Here is a 12,965-nt window from a genome sequence, read left to right as displayed (position 1 = left end):
ACGCTCCATCAACCCGCCACCGCCGCCGACCTGCAGCCACATCCTACACATTCAGTTTACCGGAACAGCTTCTCGCACAAAGGCCGTTACGCAATCGTTAACCTTGTGACTCCCTTGTGGCCTAATTATGGCGGACGCTCAGAACGCCCGAAACCGACATATCCTAACAGCGCCGATGGCAACCACGAGTGACTGCGGAGCTTCGGCGATCCGGCGGGAACAGCATCGAGCGACAAGACAAGCGTCTCCTCTGCAGAAATGAAGAGCGAGCGGACAGACGGCGGATTGGAAACTGAAAAGATCTCAGTTTCCCGGTTGCTGTCGCCACAGAGTTTTCAGTGGGCAAGCTCCCAGTCAATTGACATGAGCATGCCCGATTTCAGCTCTTCGTCCGACTCCAAGCACTCATCCGGCTCCAAGAGCGAAGATCAGAAGCCGAACATGTTGTCCGAAAAGCCACGTGGCGATAGTCCGACGGTCAGCTCTACGGTGATTGCTTCTCACCAAGATTTCAGCTGGTCACCGCTTTCGCAGCCGTACCTACACCCGAGCACAGGAGTCGCGCCCGTCGGCTTCGGCTTCCGGTACACCATGCGCACGGATGTCAACATGAGCATGTACCTGCATGCACAGAGACCGCTGGTGGAGCAGACGTACGAGGCGGCCGCAAAATTGCTCTTCATGCCTGTGAAATAGGCGCGCAACATCCCCTCCTTTCTGTCGCTGCCCTTCCGGGACCAGGCCAATCGTAAAACTCTATTCGTTAGAAGTGCTATGAGAAAGCGAAACCCAGAGAAACTAGTGATGAACATTGTGATTAAACATGTGAGAAACAGCGCGATAAACAGTTGATAAACAATATGCTTAACATGTGATTGTTACAAATGTGATACAAAGTGAACTTTCAAAGACAGTGCAATCTATTCTGGGGTTTTGTAATTGAGATAATTATTTTGACTAATAATTTATTCTTCATGTATTTTTGTTGGATTAACATTTTGATCATATTTTTGTTGGATTAGCATTTTGATCAGACTCATAGATATATGGTGCTTAATCATTTTGAGGCCCCCAGAATGTCGCGGTTTTGGCGCGTTCACGTAACGTCGCCGTAACGCCGCGCCACTTTAATATGTTATTGTTAGTTAAATTAAAGGAACGCACCTGAACACAACGTCAGGTTTTTTTTTACTAAGAAAGTGACGCCGATATTCGGCGTCTTCCCCTACCAGAATTTTTCCCCTAAAAATACAATTTCCCCTCCAAAAATATAATTTTGCACCAAAATATAAAATTTTACCCTCAAAGAAATGGTTTTTTTTCTTTTGGGAAGTCGTCACTTATCCAATTTGTACCATGTACAACGATCTGACTCTCTCTCTCCCGACCAACACTCAAATCTGGGAATACCAGTGATTCTAAATATAGCTCTTAAATTACGTCATGGAAACCGGGCAACTAATCGTATTAATCATGTGACTATTTTACTGGATTTCGGTCTTGCGCGAGAAGGGTGTTTCGTCAATTAATTACCGGAAACCAGTCGAATTTTCATCCGGGTTATGTGAAAGCCAAGATATAAACGTTAAAAAAGTCTCACAATTGGCGTTCATACACGAATAAAATAAAACGTTCGGACTCGGAAAATATTAATTGCCTAGCCAAGATTTCCTAACCCCAGTCCGGCAATCCAAGCGTAGAATTACCCCTAAACATTTCAAAGACTTCAAAGCAAACAATATCGTTGAACAATATTCAGTTAAAAACTCTAAGTGTTTCACACCAATCCAGTGCAAAACTCAACTATATAGAAACTCATTTTTCCCCAAGACATTTATTGAATGGAACAATCTTGATGAAAGTGTTGTTCGCGCAGACACAGTTGACACGTTCAGGTCAACTGTCCTACAGTGGGACTAACCACCCTCTCCCCCGTTGCGCCTACGCCGATAGGTCCTGCAATGTACCTATCCTGATCCAGATCCAGAATTGCGTCGACGCATTTTTTAAGAATGAATCATCAAAAACCGTTGAAACCCAGCAGGATTCGGAAGTACATGTAATCAACATCGAACATTGTGAAAGTGAAAGTACACAATCGGCAGCTGCCGCACCTTTCCCTTCCAATACTGTAGCAGATCTAAATCATCTACCCATTCATCATGAAATTGAATTCACAATACATTGTATTGACATCGTCCCCCGGCCCCAGTTGAAAACATTTCCCATTATTAGATCTACCCCTGCAACTTTATTTAGGACTTTGACTTTAATATCATACTTGTTCATGTGTTTCAGAACAAAAAAGTCAGAGACATGCCTCTTTTTCTAAAAAAAAAACCTGAAGTCTGTAGGTGAGTTATAGACATTGAAATGAACAGTTTTTATTTTTTCCCCAAATATGTCTCTTTCGCGCTCTATTTTCCCCTTTTATCCAGCGTCCAGCGTCTTCCCCTTTTTCTAAAAAAAAACCCTGAATGTGTTCAAGAAAGCTTACGCCTAGGATCATGAAACTTCATAGGTACAGTCAATCTTGTGCTTGCGACCACATGAATTAAGCAACTTTTGTCTTATGCGACCACTTTAAATCCCCGCCCGAGCGTTTTAACTATATTTTCATATTGTATCAAGCGACTTTTGTCTTATGCGACTAGCGACCGCTGATTTTAGTGTATTTTGATGCCCAAGTCTTGAATTAAGCGACCGCTTTAAGGTAAAAGTGGTAAATCTAACCGTTCAGGGACAAATCAGTGTTGATTGTTTATCTAAGCTGATAACATGAACGATTACACCTTTGTTTTGATTTCACACCAGCCATTTTTCTTTGTCTCGATGACCGGTTCTGACCGAAGTTAATGCTGACTGCGTATCAAGTTTTGGTTTCGAATAATACAGTGAGGTATTGCCAATCTCTTGCACGACGGTCACATTACATTCACCTCTGTGTTGGGCTCAGAACGGACTATTGTTTTGAAAGCGTCTCATTCATGTCATGATCATTCCAAGCGTTCATCATTGAGGTTACAGTATACTAAACAATCTCTTGCACGACGGTTACATTGCATTAACTGCATTAAAGAAAACCATCTCATACCATGATATCTTATATCAGTCTTAATTAATTATTATAAAATTGATATGTTTTTTATGTTAAGAAACCAACATACATAAATACGTCGAAACAATGCCTAACGTCACTCAATAAAAAATATGTACAATTGTTAACATTTGTGACGTGCGTGGAATGATTACATCTGTGTAAATGGGCAATAAAATAGTTCCAAAGAGTTGCATTAAAACTCACAAGTTTTTGCACGATTTATCGTACATTTAAAAGTCATATTTCTTAATAAAATGCATGCGATCTTAAATATCCACACAAATATACATTGTATGTGTTTGTTCGGTTTTAGCTATTTGGTAGACAAAATGGCTTGCTGAGCCTTATGCAGAGTTGTATGTGAGAGCAAGGAACGACAACTCTGTGTGGAGATTGAGGTATTGCCAACAGTCTATGGGTTAAAGAGTTTACTATCTGGGACGTTAAGTGACAAATTTGATCGCCGATTTTATTGTAGAAACAATGCGCCGACGTGACAAACATTTTCACAGTGCTCTGGAGAGATGTAAAAAATAAACTATTAATCGGTAACATGTAGGGAAAACTGTTCATTAAAAAATGTAATTGTTATTATGCTAATTAGTTTGTGTTAGCAAATTTTCCAATCAGGCGTGTTTATTTAGTTTTCAATCGAGGTGTTTTATTTATTTCCTTATGTACCATAATCTGGTCAGATATATATATATAAGCTTACATGCAGAAATTAAAATGTCAAAACGGAAAGTGTTAATGTTAAATGAGAAAACTCGGGTATTGGAAGTGTCGAAGAGTAAAAGTGCACGTAATTTAATCACGAATGAGTTTAGAGTCGGAAAAACCCATTCTCTGTGCAAACCATTTGCATTGTATTTAGAATTAGAGAGAACAAATACAACTTATTTTATGTAAAAAATTGTTTTATTCAATTTATTTATATTTAGATTCATTTGATTACAAGAGCTGAAATGGCTGTGTCAAAAGGAGATAATCCTATATCTGGATTTAAAATCAAAGGTCCGCATTCATCCCAAATGGGCTTTTTTTATTTAAAGACCATTTTATTAAGAGACCACTTTTGGTTACTCCCTTTAGTGGTCTCTAGATACAAGATTGACTGTACAGGGGACAAAAATATTTATAAATTGCACTCGTCCTGCAGGACAAATGCATTAAAATTTTCACTCGTCCTGCAAACACATGCACTTGTCCTTCAAATATGTGTGAAAGAAAGATTGCAAAGGACTGATATGACTAACAATTTTCCTATATCACTGCTAAAATGCTGCTTACTTAGTTATTCATGCCAGCTGATCACAGAAGAAATGATAACTTACTTTATTTATGAGGAACACAAAATAAATAAATGAAGACAAATTTGTTTTTTCCTTTTTCTAATGCTTGCGTGCTTTCCATTTCGGATGGTTGAACATCGCTCCTGCCCCCTTTAAAGACGCTCTTATGTCAGACATTTTTCAGATGAAATTCAGACTGGTTTAAAACCGTACTTCGCAGTAAAATAATTCTTTAAAAAAATACTTACAGTGAATGAAGTCAGATGGTTCCCTGTCAACATGGACGCGCAAAGTTTACACCAAAAAGCCAATATTTACTCGGGACACAGTCTCGCATAACAACGCGCACCTGCTGTATGAAATTTACAATTACGATTTCCTGTTCATTCGCGTTCTACTTTCGGAATAGATATGCTTTAAGAAATTATTTTATTTAATGAAAAAGAGTCTTACTGGTCAGAAAATACCTGTTTTAACATCAGTTTTTTTTCACTCGTCCTGTAGGACGAGAGCTTTAGGGAAATTCACTCGTCCTTTCAAGATTTCACTCGTCAATACGAGCGGACGAGTGGAATTTTTGTCCCCTGCTGTACATTAATCATGACTGGCAGATGACCCCTAATGATTTTCAGGTCACTAGGTCAAAGGTCAAGGTCACAGTGACAAAAAACATATTCACACAATGGCTGCCACTACAACTGACAGCCCATATGGGGGGCATGCATGTTTTACAAACAGCCCTTGTTTTAGACAAGTTTTATTATGATGCTCAATTTCATGTTCACAGAAGTTATGTTTAGTTTTAGTGTAACTCAACCCAGAGTTTGAGGAGGAATATGTTCATATTCTTATAGCTGAGATTTGTGATTGTTTTTATAGCTGAATTCTCAATACTCAGCAAGTGGAAGCTGAAATCTCGTCCTTTTAGATGAGCTAAAAAATTGAGAATGTGCATGATATTGGGCCCAAGGGTGTAAAAATGTACAAAAATCAACTGGCCATGCAGGGCTGCCAGCTGACCAAATCAGGTCACCCTTACTTTCTTTGGGGTGGCCCTTAATTTAAGTTAAATTATCAAATATAGTTTTCCATATATATTGTTATTCTATTAACTGACACATTTTTGTTAACTTGTTTATATTAAATTGTTTTGGCATTTTGACATTTTGCGGGAAAACAAACAGTGTCTCTGTAAATATTGCCCCCACACTTAGACTGTGTACAGATTTAAAGATTTTGATCAATGCATTTTAAAGTACCAAATAGTGACACAGTCATCAACTGGCTACCAGCAAGCACTGCTACAAAATCAAATTCTGACTGACCTGATTATGGGATCGCCTGAACAGGCAAGTATTTAAGAAATCTCCCTCGCCTGGAGCAATTTAGGTGGCTTATGTTTGCGGGCAACTGGAATTTTACACCCCTGGGTTTGTTTACAATTTTGTGCATGTTAAAATACAGTCAGTTTGTTGATTCTGAAATTTTATTACATAGGTATGTGTTAGTAAGATCTTGTGTAATTTGAGCCTCATTGTGGGAAACCTGGGCTTAAAGCATGTGCATAAAGTGTTGTAACAGAGTAGCCTGTGAAGTCCACACAGTCAAAGCAGGCAGAACACTTTCAGCTTTTTATGGAATTCTTTGTATAAAGAAAGTTTCTTCTAAACGAAAATCCGGTTAAGGCAGAAGTATGCAAGATTGGACTTGTTGCCATGCTGAATTGTTGTTATGCCATTGTTTCTGGATGCTAGGTTACGTGCCCACCAACGAGTACACACAGGTCAGACATTCAACTGTGAGGAAGACGGCTGCACCAAGTTCTTCACTACGCTGTCTGACCTTCGCAAACACATCCGCACACACACAGGAGAGAAACCTTTCAAGTAGGCTTAAATGTGGTGCTTCACTCTCAGTTTATGTTTGTAGAAAGTGTTCATCTATCCCTCAAACCTTTATAAGCCCCCAATGCTTTGCATTGACTGTATCAAGGCGATGATCTCAGATTAAATCAGTTTAGGTATATATGAGCCTTGCTCTGTGAAAAGGGGGTTTAATGCAAATGCGTAAAGTGTCGTCCCAGATTAGCTGGTGCAGTCCGCTTATCAGGGACGACACTTTCCGCTTTTATGATATATTTCGTTTCCATAAAGTCTCTTCTTAGCAAAAATCACGTTAGGCGGAAAGAGTTGTCCCTGATTAGCCTGTGCGGACTGCACAGGCTAATCTGGGACGGCACTTTATGAACATGCAATAAACCCCCTTTTCACAGAGCACATCTCATATGTTTATAGTTATTGTTCTGTTCTAACAGTTGTTGATAAGAACAAGTATATCTTAATTGCTAGAGTTTCTGGAGTTATATCGTTTGCTATGTTCCTATATTGTTATATTATTTAGACTATTAACTGGGGCATTACCTGGCGCCATTTTATATCAATTTACACAAATGTGTTACCGTTACACAACTTAGTTTAAAGATGTTTTGGTAATTAGCTCGGCGTTTTCGGAGAAAACCCGAGGTATTGTCATAGCCATCTCGTCGTCCGCCGTTCGACGTCCGCCGTAGGCGCTGTGCTAAAACCTTAACATTGGCTCTAAAATCAAAGTGCTTCCACCTACAACTTTGAAACTTCATATGTAGATGCAACTTGATGAGTTCTACACGCCACACCCATTTTTGGGTCACTAGGTCAAAGGTCAAGGTCACTGTGACCTCTAATATTAAACTTTAACATAGGCTCTAAAATCAAAGTGCTTCCACCTACAACTTTGAAACTTCATATGTAGATGCACCTTGATGAGTTCTACATGCCACACCCATTTTTGGGTCACTAGGTCAAAGGTCAAGGTCACTGTGACCTCTAATATAAAACTTTAACATAAACCTTAACATTCGCTCTAAAATCAAAGTGCGTCCACCTACAACTTTGAAACTTCATATGTTAATGCACCTTGATGAGTTCAACATGCCACACCCATTTTTGGGTCACTAGGTCAAAGGTCAAGGTCACTGTGACCTCTAAAAAAAATAAATCTGATAAGCTTTCATTTATTCAAAACTGAACCCGTAGCCGAGCGTGGCACCCGTTACGTGGTGCTCTTGTTTTTTTAGACTTTATTTTGGTTGAGATCATGGTTGTTTTAGGGTTTATGAACATTTGAACAGCCTTGTACATTTAACATATAGTCTAAAAATTGTATTGTTGTTTTAATTGTTTCCTGAATGTAGTCATTTCTGGGCGTCATATTTGTTCCTTAAGCATAATGTAAAAAATCCTGCAAGTTTCTGTCTTTATTTTGGTTGAGATCATGGTTGTTTTAGGGTTTATGAACATTTGAACAGCCTTGTACATTTAACATATAGTCTAAAAATTGTATTGTTGTTTTAATTGTTTCCTGAATGTAGTCATTTCTGGGCGTCATATTTGTTCCTTAAGCATAATGTAAAAAATCCTGCAAGTTTGTGTTTCTTACTTTCTTTGCTAGTGAGCAGTCATTAAAACCTATATAGTATATACCAGTGACAGCACCGTACCACTTTCACAATGAATATTTTTTTGTATGACTTCAGGTGTGTGGAAGATGGTTGTGGGAAGGCATTCACAGCCAGTCATCACCTCAAGTCACACAAGATCACCCACACAGGTCGGTGATGGCATGTGTAGATTGGAGGACAGTTATAAAATTAGCCTTGCTATTGGAAAACTTGGCTTAATGCATGTACATAGTGTTGTCCACGATTACCTTGTGCAGACCGCACAAGCTTATGAGGGTCGACACTATCCGCCCAAACTTGATTTTTTTTTCTAAACAAAAGGACTTTCTTTAACGGAAAATACCTTAAAATCAGAACGAGTTGTCCCAGATTAGCATGTGCGGACTGCATAGGCTAATCTGGGACAACACTTTACGCACATGCATTAAACCCTGTTTTCCCAGAGTGCTACTGGAATTATTGATAGAAACTGAGCAATAACAATGCTTACCAGTATATTTGAGAAAATGTCTGATGTGAGTTGGAATTGTGAACAGTATTGACATAAAGACATATATTCATTGTGTAATTTCAAGAAATTACGATATATTCCTTTGCTGTTATCCTGCCATATAATGAATTTGGGATTTTCATCAGTTTAACAACACTAAAATTGTTTGTTTGGAATATAAGGGGTTTTGTTCATAAAAGAGGGCTTCTTCACATGTTAGAAATAACATAATATGATAGCATTGGGCCTGATAATTCCACTACAAGTTTTGCACAGGATTTTGTATAGGAACATGGGAAAAGTCTAAAGTTGGCAATGGGTGCAATCTTGCTATTGTTTTTTGTCTCCAATATTAACTTCTATAATACTTCAGAGTAAAAACAAGAAGAACAAATAATGAATTGTAATGTAGTCACATGGGTACCCCTGATTTTGAAATGCTGGCACAGGGATATCCCTGTGCTCAAAGGCCCCGGGGAAAGGTCTTCACATATTAACCGTGTTCTGGAAAAATTAGGCTTTTAACATGTGCGTAAAGTGTCATCCCAGATTCGCCTGTTCAGTGTACACAGGCTAATAAGGGACAACACTTTCAGCTTGAGTGAAATGTTTTGTTTAAATGAAGTTTTTTTGGGGGAAAATCCAGTTAAGGCATAAAGTGTCGTTCCTGGTTGGCCTGTACTGACTGCATAGGCTAATCTGGGATGGCACTTTACGCACATACAACAACCCACGTTTGCCCCAAACGAAGCTCACATGAACTATTTTGTTGTTTAGGCCAACAAAAAAAAATCTCCCGATTTGGCGCCGACCCTCAACTTTTAATTGGGGTCACGAAAAAAAAAAATTGTTCATTTTCGTTCATATAAGATGTAATATCAAGCAAACAAAGCATATATACATGTATTTTTGGCCTTATTCTAGGAGAGAAGCCCTATCAGTGCGGTCAATGTGAGGGCAAGGCCTTCTCTACATCTCACAGCCTCAAGAACCACCTGAACAGGCATGTGGCAAAACAGGAGAACAAACAGGTATGGTTCGTAACCAGTGTTTTTGTGGCAAAAATGAGGCAGGTATTTGGTCCCATTCCAAATATCAAAATTCATATATTTTCCCAAATCACTGCCTAAAATTTCCAATTGAAAGTTTTAAACCAAAAAAATATTCTGTGTAATTAATTTTCTTAGTGAAAATAATATTGAAAACACGTTTTCTCAGTTTTTAAGTATATGTTAACAAGAAAAAAAACACCAAATTCCTTTTTTAGCAGCTCACCTGAGCACAACGTGCTCATGGTGAGCTTTTGTGATCGCCTTTTGTCCGTCGTGCGGCGTCAACATTTGCCTTGTTAACACTCTAGAGGTCACATTTATTGTCCAATCTTCATGAAAATTGGTCAGAAGATTGGGCTCAATGATATCTTGGATGAGTTCGAAAATGGTTTTGGTTGCTCTAAAAACATGGCTTCCAAGGTGCAGGGGCATTTTCCTTATATGGCTATAGTAAAACCTTGTTAACACTCTAGAGGCCACATTTATTGTCAGATCTTCATGAAACTTGGTCAGAAGATTCATCCCAATAATATCTTGGATGAGTTCGAAAATGATGCCGGTTGGTTGAAAAACATGGCCGCCAGGGGGCGGGGCATTTTTCCTTATATGGCTATAGTAAAACCTTGTTAACACTCTAGAAGCCACATTTATTTTCCGATCTTCAAGAAACTTGCTCAGAAGATTCATCTTAATAATATATTGGACGAGTTCGAAAATGATGACAGTTGGTTGAAAAACATGGCTGCCAGGGGGCAGGGCATTTTTTTCTTATATGGCTTTAGTAAAACCTTGTTAACACTCTAGAGGCCACATTTATTGTCCAATCTTCATGAAATTTGGTCAGAAGATTTTTCTTATTGATATCTTGGATGAGTTAGAAAATGGTTACGTTTGCTTGAAAAACATGGTTGCCAAGGGGCGGGGCATTTTTCCTTATGTGGCTATATATGGCTATAGTAAAATCTTGTTAACACTCTAGAGGCCACATTTATAGTCAGATCTCCATGCAACTCGGTCAGAGGATTCATCCCAATAATATCTTGGATGAGTTCAAAAATGATGCCGGTTGGTTGAAAAAACATGGCAACCACGGGGGCGGGGCATTTTTCCTTATGGTTATAGTAAAACCTTGTTAACACTCTAGAGGTTACATTTATTTTAGATCATCATGAAACTTGGTTAGAAGATTTGTCCCAATGATATCTTGGATGAGTTTGAAAATGGTTTTGGTTGCTCTAAAAACATGGCCACCAGGGGGCGGGGCATTTTTCCATATATGGCTATATATGGCTATAGTAAAATCTTGTTAACACACTAGAGGCCACATTTACTGTCCGATCTTAATGAAACTTGGTCAGAAGATTCATCCCAATAATATCTTGGACGAGTTAAAAATGATGCTGGTTGGTTGAAAAACATGGCTGCCAGGGGGCGGGGCAATTTTCCCTATATGGCTATAGTAAAACCTTGTTAACACTCTAGAGGCCACATTTATTTTCCGATCTTCATAAAACTTGGTCAGAAGATTTGTCCCAATAATATCTTGTTATCTCAGGTGAGCGACTTTGGGCCTTTCAGGCCCTCTTGTTTAGTCTAAAGGAATTAGGCCCCATTCCCAAAATGGTGAAAAAAAACAACACTGAACACAGTCTCCAGTAGGAAAGAGGCTCAAAATTGAAATTGCCTCCTAGTGTTGCTGTTGCTTGGTGGATATGGTTCAGGATACATTTTCACAGATCATATTTTGATCAATTGACCCTTGCTCTGTGAAAACCAACTTTAATGCATGTGCATTAAGTGCCATCCCAGATTAGCCTGTGCAGTGTGCACAGGTACCACACTTTCTGCTTTTATGGAATTTTTTGTTTAAAGAAGTCTCCTATAAACAAAATCAAGTCTAGTTGATAAGTGTTGACCATGATAAGCCTGTGCAAATTGCATTAAGCTCCCTTTTCCAAGGGTAAGGCTCAATTATAATGTCTAACAAGTACTGTAAGAAACATGCACCTCTTACAGATTGTCTGTTAAGCTTTCAACATATTTAGACAATATCTGTCAGTGTCCAGGAAAGCTTTTTGTGGAATCTGTTGTGTGGAGAATGTTCTGCATATAGCAAATAATTGGTAAAATTGAATTTTGAGGCAGCATGATTATTATGTTGATTACAGAATTGCTAAGATTTGATTCCAACAACATAATATTTAGAACCATTAGTGTATATTTGATTCCTTTATGATACTAAGATCCAGCTTTCCCAGTTTTCTTTGTATGTAAGTCATGAGATAATGTTTATATTTTGTAGAGCGTGGAGCATATTGAACATTCAGAGGTAAGTGTTGTGAATTTTGAGTGTCTTGAAAATGAAACAAATATTTAAATAGGCTTATTTAAACAATATAGAGACAGGGTGGGATTTTTCCTCCTTTAACAGATTTCATCCCTTTAAATGACACTCTTATTTTACAAATACATGTAGTTAGGAACTTTGCTGAATCTACATAGAAATGAAGAGTTTACATGAACGCTGTAATGGGGGTAGGGCATTTTCCTCCCCTGAGGTGGTTCTGAAATCACAACCATGTAGATAATAAAATTAGTAATCATGATCTTGTTGTTTTTCCCACATCTTTTACTGTTTTGCATTTTCTGAGGTAATAGTTAATAATTGTAGACAACTCTACATGCTGAGTATTATCATGTAATTGTATATTTTGTACTAAACCAACAAGAGGTCGCCATGGCGTAATGGTTATTGTGTGCGCCTAGCGACCGGGAGGCAGTGGGTTTGATCCCCAGTGTGGGAGCGTTCTTTAGATCTCTCCCAAAGACACCAAGTACTGGTTGTTAGTCCCAGGAAACGGAGAGCGTTTCAACATGAAATAGGCTTTTGATGTAAACAAGCTAAAATAAATAGGTTTAAACTCAATAAATAGGTTTAAACTAACCAGCCATCAAAATGTTAGGTACATCAGCAATGACCATGAGTTATGTGGGTTATTGTAAGGCTTTAGCAGATTGTTATTGGAAACTTTTGTGACAGAACAGAACAGAATAGTTCGACTTAATTATATAATGCTACTCATCATAAACATAGATATACAATAATAATATGCATTTGAAGTAAATATAGAAAATGCCTTATTTTGAAGAAGGATCAATTTAAATAGTCAGGTTATAAGTATTTTTTGTGAGAAAGTCACATGGATGAGGTTGATACATAGTGACCACACAATGTCAAGCTTATGGTTTAATAATTGCAACAATTATAAAATTATTCTGTACTGATTTTCTTTGTGAAAGAATATGAGTATTTTTGCTACATATAAACAACATTTGTTCGTACTTAAAAGCATTTTAAAATAAACATGGCCAGTTTTTGTAACACTATTTTGTTTTAGCCACTAAGTAGTTTGATAAATTTGAACATATTTGGATGGGTTTAACTTCTATAAAAGTTAGGAATTAATGTTTTGCTAACATCAGCTTAACAAGGAAATTAAAGAACATATTGGTTTTCTTTCTCAATGTCATG

General features: G+C 38.1%; 2 protein-coding genes across 8 annotated transcripts in view; both read left to right on the top strand.

The window, feature by feature from the left end:
* LOC127853479 (zinc finger protein 107-like) overlaps positions 1 to 12,965 on the top strand; it is a 274,428-nt gene that overhangs the window by 202,759 nt on the left and 58,704 nt on the right. The window lies entirely within an intron of this gene.
* Positions 1 to 12,965, top strand: part of LOC127853480 (zinc finger protein 107-like) — a 35,673-nt gene that overhangs the window by 18,045 nt on the left and 4,663 nt on the right. For all 3 annotated transcript variants that reach the window (XM_052388034.1, XM_052388035.1, XM_052388036.1), the window contains exons 5-8: positions 6,147 to 6,278; positions 7,967 to 8,040; positions 9,306 to 9,412; positions 11,736 to 11,762. In XM_052388034.1, the coding sequence (XP_052243994.1) occupies positions 6,147 to 6,278; positions 7,967 to 8,040; positions 9,306 to 9,412; positions 11,736 to 11,762 (340 nt within the window). The remainder of the gene's footprint in view (positions 1 to 6,146; positions 6,279 to 7,966; positions 8,041 to 9,305; positions 9,413 to 11,735; positions 11,763 to 12,965) is intronic.

The sequence above is a fragment of the Dreissena polymorpha genome, chromosome 12 (genome assembly GCF_020536995.1).
Source record: "Dreissena polymorpha isolate Duluth1 chromosome 12, UMN_Dpol_1.0, whole genome shotgun sequence".
Classification (NCBI taxonomy): Eukaryota; Metazoa; Mollusca; class Bivalvia; order Myida; family Dreissenidae; genus Dreissena; species Dreissena polymorpha.
This window is presented reverse-complemented; position numbering and strand designations above follow the sequence as displayed.